The 13,299-nt window shown below is 33.9% G+C and overlaps 2 protein-coding genes and 1 non-coding gene across 3 annotated transcripts; 1 reads left to right on the forward strand and 2 right to left on the reverse strand.

Annotated features, from left to right (window-relative positions):
• Nucleotides 1-824: 824 nt before the first annotated feature.
• LOC122015344 (RNA polymerase I-specific transcription initiation factor rrn3-like) lies at nucleotides 825-8,535 on the reverse strand. Its single transcript, XM_042572183.1, has 16 exons — nucleotides 8,374-8,535; nucleotides 8,034-8,183; nucleotides 7,405-7,509; nucleotides 7,258-7,329; nucleotides 7,083-7,154; nucleotides 6,757-6,996; nucleotides 6,579-6,689; nucleotides 6,400-6,495; nucleotides 6,193-6,309; nucleotides 4,871-4,939; nucleotides 4,644-4,750; nucleotides 3,372-3,455; nucleotides 3,193-3,289; nucleotides 1,758-1,880; nucleotides 1,440-1,624; nucleotides 825-1,241 (listed from the first exon to the last, which is right to left on the reverse strand). Exons 2-16 carry the CDS (start codon nucleotides 8,145-8,147, stop codon nucleotides 905-907), a joined length of 1,929 nt encoding a protein of 642 aa, XP_042428117.1. The 5' UTR covers nucleotides 8,148-8,183; nucleotides 8,374-8,535; the 3' UTR covers nucleotides 825-904.
• LOC122013816 (exopolygalacturonase-like) lies at nucleotides 8,381-11,286 on the forward strand. The gene is made up of 8 exons (XM_042570040.1): nucleotides 8,381-8,542; nucleotides 8,915-9,059; nucleotides 9,266-9,339; nucleotides 9,574-9,714; nucleotides 9,831-10,007; nucleotides 10,088-10,377; nucleotides 10,487-10,715; nucleotides 10,805-11,286. The coding sequence occupies exons 1-8, from the start codon at nucleotides 8,381-8,383 to the stop codon at nucleotides 11,027-11,029; spliced, it is 1,443 nt and encodes a 480-aa protein (XP_042425974.1). The 3' UTR covers nucleotides 11,030-11,286.
• Nucleotides 11,287-12,934: 1,648 nt separating this feature from the next.
• On the reverse strand, nucleotides 12,935-13,006 carry TRNAQ-CUG. The gene has a single exon. It is a non-coding gene; the product is annotated as a tRNA-Gln (tRNA).
• Nucleotides 13,007-13,299: the final 293 nt, after the last annotated feature.

Consider the following 13,299-nt stretch of genomic DNA (forward strand, 5'->3'; position numbering starts at 1 on the left):
GATATCAAGATTAAAATTTAATATATTTGATCATGCCTTTTTTTATATCTGAGTTACTTGTATTAATATTTATTAGTAATTTATTTCCTTCATATTAATCTATGGACGAATTGATGGAGAGGAGTGAATTACCTTTGCCATATATGTTTCATATTTAATTAGTCCCCAGATCAGATTGAATTGATTAGTATAAATCAGAATTATTACCATATGATAAAATTTTGAATCTCAAGAAAGTCGAGGGCAAAAGTCTTCTCCGTACTTGTCAATTATAGTTTTTTAATTTATTTTCTCATGTATGATCGTAGAGTTAATCGTATGAAACTATTAGAATGACAAATTTCATCTTGCTATCATATGTTTCATATTTAACTTGCCTAGCATGTAGATACTTTGATGATTGTTCTAAGAAATTTTTGGATCAAACTTTTAACCTATATAAAATGTGAATTAAGTTTTGTCATGTTAAAGTTGTTTAATAAGATATTCGAGCCTAAAAATGAATTAAGCCAAATAGTTGAACTTAATTATGATTTAAGTTTATCTTGAGCTAAAATGAATTAAGCTCTCAATTTAAGTTGTTTTTTATTATTGAGTTTGATAATATAAATTTATTTATTCATTTTAAAAATTTGTTTATTTATTTAACTATTTATAATAATTTTATTAATAAATATGGTTAAAGAACAATATTAATATGGCTAAAGAATATTATTTATGAAGTTATATTTATCAAGTTTATTAGTTTAGTTTAACAGTTATTTAAACTTGTTTATTTAATTAGCTTGTATGAATTGAATCGAAGGAATATAAATAAATTCTCAATGGACTCACCTAAAAATATTTAACACTACAACAATGATGTAGCAGCATACAAGATCTGCAAACTTTAGCGTCTGCTGCCTCAACCCCTCCACTCCCTCCTGGATAAAATCCCTTGTCGAGGTGATGGAGGGCTTTGAGACGGTCTTATTCTTGCGGGCATCAGCGAAGGCTGGCTGAAGTTGGTGGCTATCGGGTGCAGAAAGCTAGGCTTTGGGGTGATTGACATTTTGCTCATCGGTAGTTCGATGTCATCTTCATTGTCAAAGTCAATATCGTTATGCACTTCGTAGCCCCCTGCATCATCAGGGAAATTGGGAACATCAAGGTCCTCAAGCTCATCATCCACTTCGTCGCCGTCGAAGTTGCTGTATGTTGTCCTCACATTGTCCCAGAACTCAAAATTGGGGCGCATAAATCTGCAGAACAAAGATGGAATAAGATAGTGTGCCTCACAAGTATAAAATGACCTCAGTAAAAGAACGATCATGTTCTCAGAGTCGATCTCAAGGATGAATTAGTGCAGAGATACAACAATATTTTCAAACGATTTTTCTGGAGAGCATGTAAAATAAGCAGATCTAATGAATTTTTGTCACTAGGAACGAGTAATGGACCTGTCGGATTCTTTAAGAAGATATGGATCGAATGGGAAGAACATGTCCAAACGCTCGATTCCTCCAAAAGCCTTTGAGAATTCAGATTCAAACGAGTCGTCGTAGAAATAAGGCATGGGTTTCTTAAACAACCGGGCAGCACTTGCTTGTCTGAGGAACTCTTGAACGATCAAGGGCAAACACACCTGCATAAATGCACAAGCAACTGGCATCAGATCAATGGATGATTACTATTTTTACAAAAATAGTATTCCTTCTGCAGGACTCATAAGTCTGTTCAATATTTTGCTAAGGGAAAAATAAATTCTGTCCGCGTACCTTAAGAGGATCCAAGGTTGGATGGCACAGGATAGAATCCAGTGGCAGGTGAAAGAGCAGCTGCTTCAGGTGAGGAACATCTGAGATTGATCGCAATCGAAAACATAGAATGTACATCACAGCCTACAGACAAGAAAGAAACAGAATTTACAAAAATTAATAAACTACAACAATTGGCTATGATGATAGTATGTTTTACATGGCAATATACTAAGCTACCCTCCCTCAAAAACTAAGTTATAGTGAAGGCTTAATTTTGGGTTATGAGAACGAATTTGCACACCTTCCAAGGTACAATATATACTATGGTTTATTCAAACCATAGTTTTTGCAAACTGACCGATATTGAACCAGGGCATCCAGATCGGTCAAGCTGAATCAAGAAAGGCCGGGGCCAATCCATAGTTTCTCAAAAGATTGGGGTAGGAATACACTGTAACAGGGAAACAGTTGGAATTGAAGAAAAGATGCTGTAAACTGTAATCTGAAAAAAAAATACAAAAATACCAGGTTGATGGTGTTTTCTTAAAATTTTTAAAAATTGGTCAATTTAGGGTGGATCTGTGTAGCGTTTCCAATCATGGAATGATATGGAAAACAAGGCAGGTACTTTGTCAAATACGACCATACAACAATTTGATATATAGGTACAGTGCGCTTGTTTTAGTAAGAAAATGTCACAGATATAAATTTATAAATCCTATCAATACTAAATATTATCATATTATTTTTTTCATTTTAAATTATTTTTTAAAACAGCATAAGTTGATTTATTGTTATTAAATTAGCATATGATATTATTAAAATTAAGTTATGATATTATTAAAAAAATATTAGGATTTATTTTAAAGGCAAACCTAAACCTTAATTATTTTCCTCTTTTTTTTTCCTTTTATCATCTGATTCCATGCCACACACCCATGTTGCCCAAGCCACGTCGCCTGCCTATTATCGTCGCTTGCGCCATTTCTCGTCGTCAAATACCTGGTACTCCATGCCTATCTCTTTTTCTCCTCTCTCCTCTCTCCTCTCGTATCACTTCCACTTCTCCCTCTCTGTTTACTCTTCTGCTGCACAAAGTCAGTGTTAAGGTTGTCTTGTGTGCAAGCAGAACAATAGATTTTGTGGATGCCAACTGGCACGACTCGACACCGGAAACCATGAACCTATCATCTATATCGACAGATTTAAGCGGTTGATAGGCGAAATTGTAAATTCAAACCTACGTTGAACACCCCAGCTTGAAAGTTTAATCCATGGTTTTAGTAAATTATAAATGCTTATAAAAGTAAGATATAGAAGAGCTAGTAACTAATAAGATCACTAACCAATCAGATCACCCATAAAATGGAAGATAATAAATAGCATTCTTAGCATAAAAGCTGAGGAATATTACACTGTCAAAGAGAGTAACAAGAAATAACTTATAACTGACCTGACATCCAGAATAAAAGATTCGGTCTGCTTGAGGGCTGATCATTTTTTCCCGACTCTCTTGCAATTGACAATACTCAAAACACCAATCGACCAATCTGAGTTGGGATTCCAAAATATCAACAAGATGAACATAAACACAAATCAATATAGAACAAAAGACAAGGAAATTAATAAAACCTTTGAAGTATACTTGTGACCAGGGAAGAAGAAATAAACTTAGCACGGGATAGATAACTTGCAAGATACGCAACGGCCTTCATTCTGTATTTGAAACCAAAAATATGATGACACATTACAAGCATTCACACTAAAATGAATCAAGAGAATTAGTGTATTTCGTAAAAAGGGCAGCACGAAGCTCCCACCAATGTGGGATCGGAGAAGGGTATATTGTACATAGCCTTACCTGCTTTGCAAATTGTTTTCGAGATTTGAACCTGTGACCTCTGGGTCACACGGGCAACAACTTTACCATTGCACCAAGGCTATTGTACACAACCTTATCCCAATTTCCAAGACTCGAACATGTGACCTCTAGGTCAGATGGGTAACAAATTTACCATTGCACCAAAGTTCCCCTTCGAATCAATGTATTCCATAATATCTTAAAATGTGGCATTAATTTTTAGACAAAAATCCATGGTCAATAGCCAACTTGTCTAAGCAATGCCGAATAGTGTGTAAAAATGTATAAATAACCAAAGCAATAATATTGTGCCCTCCAACCTTATAAAAACAAATGTACATGGAAAACCAATTGCATCTATGAAAATAGATGTGAAGCAACCGAGCATAAACCTTCATGTTCAAATACAAAAAACACCTATCAAATTCTAACAAAGATGATGATGGATGCCTGACAATCCAACAAATAGTTGATAATCAAAACCCTTTAGTCAAACATAAAGTCAATGTACAATGTTTTAAATCTTTTCTGTGCTAGTGGAAGGCTACCACCTACTGGCAGGAAAATAACAATTGTCGACATGCTCATTCATTATGACCCACACAGGTTGTCAATAGAAGAACACCATGACAAACAAAAGTGGAAGTTTGAATGTCAAAATCTAGGAACAACAATAGAAGCAAAACTTTGTACAGTTGGGGGGCACCTTCAGGGAATTAACAACTATAAGGTGTTGATTGGGTGAGACTACAAGTAATTCATAACAATCAATATATGTTTCTCTGACGTGATAGTCAATGGGCATCCGTCATCCCATAATTTATTCTAGAAGAAGAATTGCATTAAATCAAGATTCAAAATCTCAAATTTTGCCCTCATTTTATTCTGTTCCACTGCTACAGATAGATTGGACTTTGGGTTGCAAAATACAGCCAAAAAGGCAGTAACAAACATTTACAATGAAGTTTAAACAATGTAACTAGAAAATACCCAGTTCATAGTAGGTTGTTAAATGGTAATTTCAGTATCAATCTCGAAATTACCTGGAATCTGGATCTTCATCTTTTGAAACAAAAATATCTGTTAGTAGAATAGCAAATTTCAAACCGCATGTGTCAGGATCCAACGAACAAGCATAAAATATCAGGAACTGTTCATTTAAAAAAAAATCAAGATTAGCCTAGAGAATCAATTAGAGATACTAGAACAAAGATTCTAAGAAAATCTTAATAAATCAAAAAAGACAAAAGAAACAGAAAAAGAAAGCTACCTGAGTAAATTTTGACTTGTGAAGTTTTAGCACCGCCCTTCGAAAGATTTCTGAGAGCCTATCAAATCCCTATTTCACAGATAGGGATGTGAATGTTTGCAAAAGATATTCCCAAAGTGTTCAAACGGAAACTATCACTAAATCATCATACAAAGGTCATCAAACAAGCCACTTATAGTTCTCTTGTTCCACAAATCTAATGAATGTTAAACACCTATTTCACAGGATAGGAATGTGAAATGGTTTGCAAAGCGCTCAAAGGCAAACTTCCACTAGTTCATCATACAAGGGTCATAAAACAAACCACTTATAGTTATCTTATTCTTGCCACTTAATAGTTATCCTATTCCACATGTCTAATAGACTGTTGGTTCATCTATATAACCAAGAGATAGAAACATAAGTTTGAGTTAATTGTCAGAGAATGAGCTTTCTGACTACAATTTGGGCAGCTGGGGATTACCTTTATGCCACCACTCATATTTTGTTTTCTTAGTTTACATAAATATTAACATACAATGAATTCCTACTGAGGGCCTACTTTAGCGAAATAGGAGGAAGAAAATAGGGAGAATATGACAGTGTCTCTTGATGTGACAAACTTCTATATGCATAACTAACTTCTGTTTTCTCCCTATTTCTTTCTACCATTTTTCATTAAGTAAATAATTTAATTGTGGAGCTGAAAAGCATTAGGATTGAGACTTGTTTGTATCAACTTGTTTAACTCTGATGATAAATGATAAGCAAGATGTCTTGCTGCATAAACATAAACTTCACAAGTAATCCTATAACTCTACAAGGATGCAAAAAAGAAGGATATTTCCATGCAATAAGTAATATAATCGACCTAGAAACTCTATATATTGGAAGTTTCTACCTGACAAAACTTTTTTCCTTTTTCAAATCAAGTGCTTAATAAACTTTCAATCACCAAGAAACAATACACAAAACCTACAATAAACAATTCTCCAGTGCGCTTAAAATCAGAACGGCATAATGACACCTTCAAATTTGCTGCTTAAATGGTTATAGAATTGCTAATATCTTTAAATATAGCATGTTTTTATCTCCTGATGCATATTTAATGTTTTGGTGCCTAAAACAATCTAAAAGGTAGATTTTTCATAGTCCAGGCAAAGAAACTCTAACATTAATATATTTATAAAGGAAAAGACACTTTTTCTGTGTACAATTGATTACATATTTTACATTCATCTTTAAAGAACCTAACATAATACAGAATTTCTATGTAAAACACTGATATATACTTATAGAAAGATTTCCAGTACTTCTAGAAGTAAAGAGGTTTAGAAGCTCACCTCTAATAAACAACCAGTGTCTGCACAGGATTTAAGATGGTCACAAACTACCACCATCAAGCCATCCAATTTGTCGGCAAAAACATTGCACTTTAAAACTCCATTTTGTTTGATGGACTAAAAATTAAGAAAATAAAAGGAAAACATATAAGTACCAATTTAAATATGGAAAATTAAACAAAACATATGTGGAATATCATATCCTACAGAATGCTCATCATCTTGATTAGAATCTCCAAGTTCAATCACAAATACACTTTTGTTCTGTTCTTCCTGTAGAATGTCTTCCCAAGGTATGTTTACCTGCCACACGAGACAATGAGAATTTTGCACCAATAATTTTATCATAAAAAAATGAAGAAAAAACCAAGATGAACAAGACTTACATCCAAGTCTGTGAGCAAATCTACTACTTTTGCCATTACTGTGCTTCCAAGGAATTTTCCAATTTCATTTTTTTCTAGTCCAAGCAAACCCTCCACATAAGTTACCATAATCTGCAAATTGTGACATTTATCAGTTTGTTTGACATATAACATTTCATTTCTCTGGTTGATAACTTACATATTTATCTTCAGTGACTCTGGACATCAGTTTTTCAATTAAACATTTCAGCCTCACTGGAGCAAGAGGTACTAAAGTAGTAATACAATGCAATGCCAAATGAAGTTCGCTATGAACTTCTTTCTTTCTCATAAGCCATCTTTTTGAGTGACAAAATGGCGCCTTTAGCCAATTGGGTGGGCGAAAGTTACACAAAAGCACATGTAAGCAATTTTCAAGAAATTTATCAGGTAGTGTAGCCTGGTATCATCAAACAAAATAGATTACATGAGCGATGCATATGGATTAAATTGGGAAATTTTTTCTCTCTATTTACAGATGCGTACCATTGTAGTGATCAATTCCAAGAATGCATTCCTTGTCTCCAAATCATAGTCCCATATGGATGTTAGAAAAATCTTCAGGGGCATGCGGTAGAAAAACATAAGTTACTATTAAGTTTGGAGAATAGGGAGTGAGTGAAAATTTATATATTGATTCTACTTGACTATGTAAACATACATTATTTAATAGAGCGCCATGGTACATAATGTCTATCTTGAAGACGGCTCTTGTTAGTGCCTTCAATGCTGTCTGAAAAATCAAGTGAGAAAATATCAGACTTCATAAAGTTTAAGAATAAATATCTGTGCGCATAAAAATACCAACCACTGTTAAAGCTTCATCAACTGGTCCAATTTTCCTTCCAGGATTCACCACAGAAACCAGGTAATAGTACTGCTCCTTATCAACCTGAGCAACTAAAGATGGAGCCTAGAAAGAAAATAAATGGGTTAATCACCATTGTGTAACTTAACAAATAATTTGAAGGCCAGAAGTACTAAAACTGGAGCATGGTTAAAAAAAATAGATGGGCTATCATCTGTTGCTAAACAACTTTTGAAGTAATTAGATAGTTACATGGCATAACAAAATACTACTCCATTAACAAAGATAATCCACAATGCCCGTAAAAATGTGCCAGTTAAGTCTTCCGTAAGACAACACAGAATGAATGTCTCTCTACAAAAGAAATATCAAATAATATACAATATCCAATGAATTAATCGTCACCCATCCTATACATATAAGGAAAAACGCTATAGTAAAGGGAGAAGTTAGTTAATCTTAAATAGAGGCTAGAGGCGTAGCACCAACCTTATAGATGACTATTATGTTTAAATTATTTAACCATGGATCTTTTCCCCATTTCAAAAAATAATTGGTAATGCATTGATTCTTAATAATTATTCTCACATAAAAATTGCAAAAAAAAAAAGGGAAAAGTTGCTCCTTACCATCCGAACACCATCGAGAACATTTATAACAGAAGCAAAAGCCTCAGAATCACTGATGAACCCCTCCTCTGCACCATCTACAGAAAATCCGTTTCCTTGTGGTTCCACCCCCATCGTCGAAAGTTCAATTCAACAAGCTCCTCTATTCAGCTGATTAAAACACCAAGAAATCAAACAATCGCCGTTTTAATGCGTGGATGCAGAAATTTAGTGAAACAAAAGCTCTTGATCCTACTAATAGACTGAAGACAGCACAAAGAGAATCCTTTCAAAGCAAAATCTAATTGAAATCGTAACCAGCTAGCAAGCCAAAAACATAGGGGGGAATAATTGCTGCTACCTCGACAATGGAACAGAAGCAGTCGGCGCCGGCGAAACGATCTCGATGTCTGTGGGGAGGCAACTACGGCGAGAAGGAGGCGCGAGGGACGGAGTCAGAGCCGCAGGGGATTAGGGTTCTTGCCTTCTCGGTGGGAAGGCTTTTAAAGCGGCTATTGGATCACGTGGAGGTTGCTATCGCTCGACTCCCGAAGGACCGGAACGGAACCCTCGGTTCAGGCAAACAACTTGGTTTTTTCTAAACGCAACCCGTGACGTTTTCAAAATGCATGTTCGTCCTTACAAAGTTTTTCATTATGGTCCTTAAAGTGTGTCTAATTTTACAATTATCCTCCGAAGTTTCAAAATTCATCAAATTATTTAGGATAACTTTCAAAAAACTCCCATATTATATTCAATTCTAAATCCTAAACTTTACAACCCTAAACTTATCAAGAGTTAAAGACTTTTAATGTATGAAAATTCAAAATATATATATATATATATATATATATATATATATATTTTTTTTTTTTTATTTATTTAACTCTGGATAAGTTTAGGGTTGTAAAGTTCAGAGTATTATTAATAATACTTTTCCGCAGGAAGAACGGAGGGGAGCGCCATGTTGTCGCCATGGCGAGGAAAGCGTTTGCGATGATCAAGCAGCGCCCCCTACTCGCCTCTCAATTCGAGGCATCCGAGCAGGTATAAAATCTCTCCTTTTCGATCGATTTTATCACAGCTTCAACTCTCGATTCGATAAATAAAGAAATCGTAGAGATTTCAAAAAAAAATAAAAAAAAAAATAAAAAAGGGAAAGAAGAGGAGAGGAGAAATCACAGAGATGGTAATGGAAATGAAGCTAATCTCTCTTTGCCTCTGCTTCTACTTCGTGTGCCATGGAATTGCAGTGGCGAGGGCGAGCGGAACTTACAATGTGAGGGATTTCGGTGCCAAGGGCAACGGCGTGACTGATGACAGCCAGGTTCGGTATCTCTGCCCACCATGTGTTTGTGGTTTTGCCTAACTCAGTAGCTTTGAGCAGGATGCAAATTTCTATGATCTGAATTGTGAATATTGCTATAAGCTTTGGTTTCATTATAACTTTTACTTCTCTCTTTTTTTTCTTCTATCATTTAAATTATGGTATCAAAGTCTAGGAATGTGCTTGAATTCTCCATCAGGAATGTGTTTGCTAACACTTTCATGCTTGATCTAGGCATTTATGGAAGCATGGAAAAAAGCTTGTGCATCATCTGGACGAACAAAGGTTTTGGTTCCCGCTGGAACATACTTCCTCAACCCTATCGAATTCAGTGGCCCTTGCAAAGATGTCAATGACCTGATATTCCAGTTTCATGCAAGCTCACTGTCACCTCTTAAAATTCATTTACTTTACATTCATGATCCATGAGAAGCGCTTTAACTATGTAGCTTGAGCTAATTGTCCTGGCCATTGCTTGTTTGTGAATGTAGGGAACATTGAAAGCGTCGACGGACTTGAACAAATACGTGAATCGTCGTGGTTGGGTGGCGTTCGGATGGCTAGACCACTTGACCTTGACTGGCGGAGGGACGTTCGATGCTCAAGGAGAAGTGTCTTGGCCATTCAACAAATGCCCAACACAGAAGAACTGCAATCCACTACCATCGGTACTCATCCCTATACTGAATTTCCACTAATGCTAAACTCTGTGTTTTTATTAAGATCTAATGCTTTTTTGTGTTTTCAGTCACTCATCATTGTAAACACGAACAACACTGTTGTCAAGGATATAACAACTGTGAACAGCAAGTTCTTCCACATAGTTTTGATGAATAACAATAACTTTAAAGGCAGTGGAATCACAATCAAGGCCCCAGTCAATAGCCCTAACACCGACGGTATTCACCTAGAGAGTAATTCCGGAGTGACCCTTTCCAATTCTCACATTGGCACGGGTGATGACTGTGTCTCCATTGGACAAGGCAACTCTTTCGTCACAATCAGTGGGATCGCTTGTGGTCCTGGCCATGGCATTAGGTTAGCTACCTCACACAATGTTGTCAATCTTTAATCATTGACATGTGTTTGATTGTTATAGTTGTATCATTTTGATGTTTCAGTCATATTAATTCCTTTTTTACAACAGTATTGGGAGCTTAGGAAGGTACAACACTGAGAAGGATGTCAAGAATATCATTGTGAGAGATAGTACTTTCGTTGACACGGTGATGGGAGTGCGCATCAAGACTTGGGAGAACTCGCCTGTTCAAACTACAGTTCAAAACGTAACCTTTGAAAATCTCATCATGAAGAATGTTGGAAGCCCCGTAGTCGTCGACCAAACTTATTGCCCCTTTGCCTATTGCGACCACTCGGTTTGTATAGAAGGCTACGGTTACATAGATCATGCTAACTTGCTTCATTAATATCACTAAAAGCAATTTCTTTGTGCACATTTTGATAGGCATCTTCGCGTGTGCAACTAAAAGACATCAAGTTCAAAGACATTCGAGGAACAGCAGCATATAGGGAGGCAATGATATTAAAATGCAGCAAAGGGCTACCGTGCCAAGGGCTTAAGCTCGAGAACATCGACCTCACGAGTTCAGGTCTCTACCAGGCAATGTCTGTCTGTCTTGATGTTCGAGCTCAATTTTCCGGCAAAATCAACCCTGAACCATGCAAGTGATGCGGATGAAAAGGTTCTTTGCTGAAGCCAAGGCTCATCGAGGATTGAGATTGTGGCTCAACGAAGGTTGATGTTATGACAGTGTTGTGAGTCGTGAAGAATTTCAAAAGTTAGAGTTGATGCATGAAGATAGTGGTGGCTTTCACTTAGTCACCCTTCTTCTTATGTTTGCTTTTTATTGATATTTGCAAGTATTTGTTATATAACTATATGTGCCTTATAGTATTCCTTTAATATTAACAAGATCCTTCAAAGAATTTTCTTTCTTTGCTAGATTGATATTTTCTTTTCCAATTATTATTTGCTAGACTGATGATCCTCGTCTACTCCACTAGATTGAATTTTGCTTGCTTCGAACGACACTTACTTACTTGGGTTAAGCTTTGACTTGATTTTTGCTCGAACGAAAGGGCGACATGATTTGAACATGTCCACCTTGAGGGAGTTGGCGATAGGGTATGAGGAGCTCAATCTCAAGATAGCTCAATTCATTTCTTCAATGCACTTCTTGATACTTTGAATGTTATCAATTTTTTTAGGATTTTCTGTATGAATATAAATTTTACTGTTAAAATAAGTACAAGTAGCTATTAGAAATTAGATAAATTTTTAAAAAATATTTTGGGTTAACATTTTATTCTTAAAATTATTTTCATGTGAAAGACATTAATTATATTCAAATTACCAATTCATGTATCTATTTTTCGTTTTGATTAATTTCTTTCATCAGTCAAATCAATTTTATTTTGTGTTGAAATGTCAAAATTATCAAATCTTCATGTATCTATTTTCCGTTTTATCTCTATCAGTTAATTAATTTTTTTCAACAGTCGAATCAATTTTTCTCTGTGTTGAAATATCAAAATTTTAAGTAAATTAGCCGATTGATTTACTTTTTTATTATCAAAGTCGATTTTAGATAAAATCGATTGATGGACCAAACGAGTATATATGTAAATTATATTTATTTATTGTACGAAACACAATGAACTTAATATAAGTGCATTCATAGAGTACCCATCGGGGTAAATGAAAACCCCTCTGAGCTTTAATTTTTATTTTTTTAATTTTGAGGGAAGGTATCCTTAATGACTAATGGAAAACAATCTATTTCATTTTATTCAAATAAACTAAATTGCACACTTAATTTTTTTTTATGTAGGCCTTCTAGTTAATAAAATAAAAAGAAGAACGAGTAATACTCTTTTTTATTAAATTTATTGAAATTATATTCAATTTTTTTTAGCAAATTACGTATTGATATGAAATTAATTTATATATATTTGTCTATTTTTTCTGATTATATTCATGTCATCAAATATTAATTTAACTTAATATATTGAAAGTAATAATTTTTTGAACTGAATATGTTTTATTTTTAGAAAAAATCATAGCTGTTAGTATATTTGGTAAAATTAATGTTTAAGAGCATAGATATAATCAGAAGAATTAACTGAACACATATAATTTAGTTTTATGTCAATCTAAAATCGTTTGATTCGTCAATCGATATCCAAATAGATAATTTTAAAAATTTATCTAGTAGTTCCGTAAAAAATTATTAATTATATCTTTTAGGATTATTATAAAGTTTTTTTTATCTTTCTTAAAATAAAAAATAGAAAGTATTCATCTAATTGCTTTTTTCATAATTTTCATAATTAGAAAATGGAAAATATATTTTTTATAGTTTATTTAATTTTTTATAGTTTCATCAATCAGTGCCTAAACCGATAATTTTTAGCTGTTAATTACATCTCTTAGGATTATTATTAAGTTTTTTTCTATCTTCTAAGAAAGTAAGTATTCATGTGCTGCTTTTTTTTGACATTTCAATAATTAAAGAAAGAAAAAATATATTTTTTATAGTAAATCTTTTAAATTATTTATTTGAGTTACAAAAAAAGGTCCCACCGAGATTTGAACTCGGGTTACTGGATTCAGAGTCCAATGTCCTAACCACTAGACCATGGGACCATTGCAAAGGACAGTAGAATTAAATTATAAATATATAAATTATTATTTTTTTATATTTCTGAAATTCTTGAATTTGAAAATTAAAAAGGAAAGTAAATTAATATTTATCTTTATTTTGCCTTTTACGCATTTAACGATAGATAATCTAAAAAATATTGACTATTATTAAAAATATTGTCTCGTATAAAATGTATTTCTTATTTGCTATTCTAATAATTAATACATTTGTTTTAAACTATGCACTAATCTTCTTCATTTATATTAATAGTTATAAAAAAACCCTTCCAATAAAG

Source organism: Zingiber officinale, chromosome 8B (genome assembly GCF_018446385.1).
Source record: "Zingiber officinale cultivar Zhangliang chromosome 8B, Zo_v1.1, whole genome shotgun sequence".
NCBI lineage: Eukaryota > Viridiplantae > Streptophyta > Magnoliopsida > Zingiberales > Zingiberaceae > Zingiber > Zingiber officinale.

Excerpts from the sequence above, each read along its gene's own strand:
- LOC122015344 (XM_042572183.1), bottom strand. The coding sequence starts at position 8,147 with ATGGGGGTGGAACCACAAGGAAACGGATTTTCTGTAGATGGTGCAGAG. Across the intron at positions 6,690-6,756 it reads GAGTCACTGAAGATAAATAT|ATTATGGTAACTTATGTGGA; the intron begins GTAAGTTATCAA and ends CACAATTTGCAG. Across the intron at positions 3,290-3,371 it reads GTCACAAGTATACTTCAAAG|ATTGGTCGATTGGTGTTTTG; the intron begins GTTTTATTAATT and ends ATCCCAACTCAG.
- LOC122013816 (XM_042570040.1), top strand. The coding sequence starts at position 8,381 with ATGGAACAGAAGCAGTCGGCGCCGGCGAAACGATCTCGATGTCTGTGG. Across the intron at positions 9,340-9,573 it reads GCGTGACTGATGACAGCCAG|GCATTTATGGAAGCATGGAA; the intron begins GTTCGGTATCTC and ends TGCTTGATCTAG. Across the intron at positions 10,378-10,486 it reads GGTCCTGGCCATGGCATTAG|TATTGGGAGCTTAGGAAGGT; the intron begins GTTAGCTACCTC and ends TTTTTACAACAG.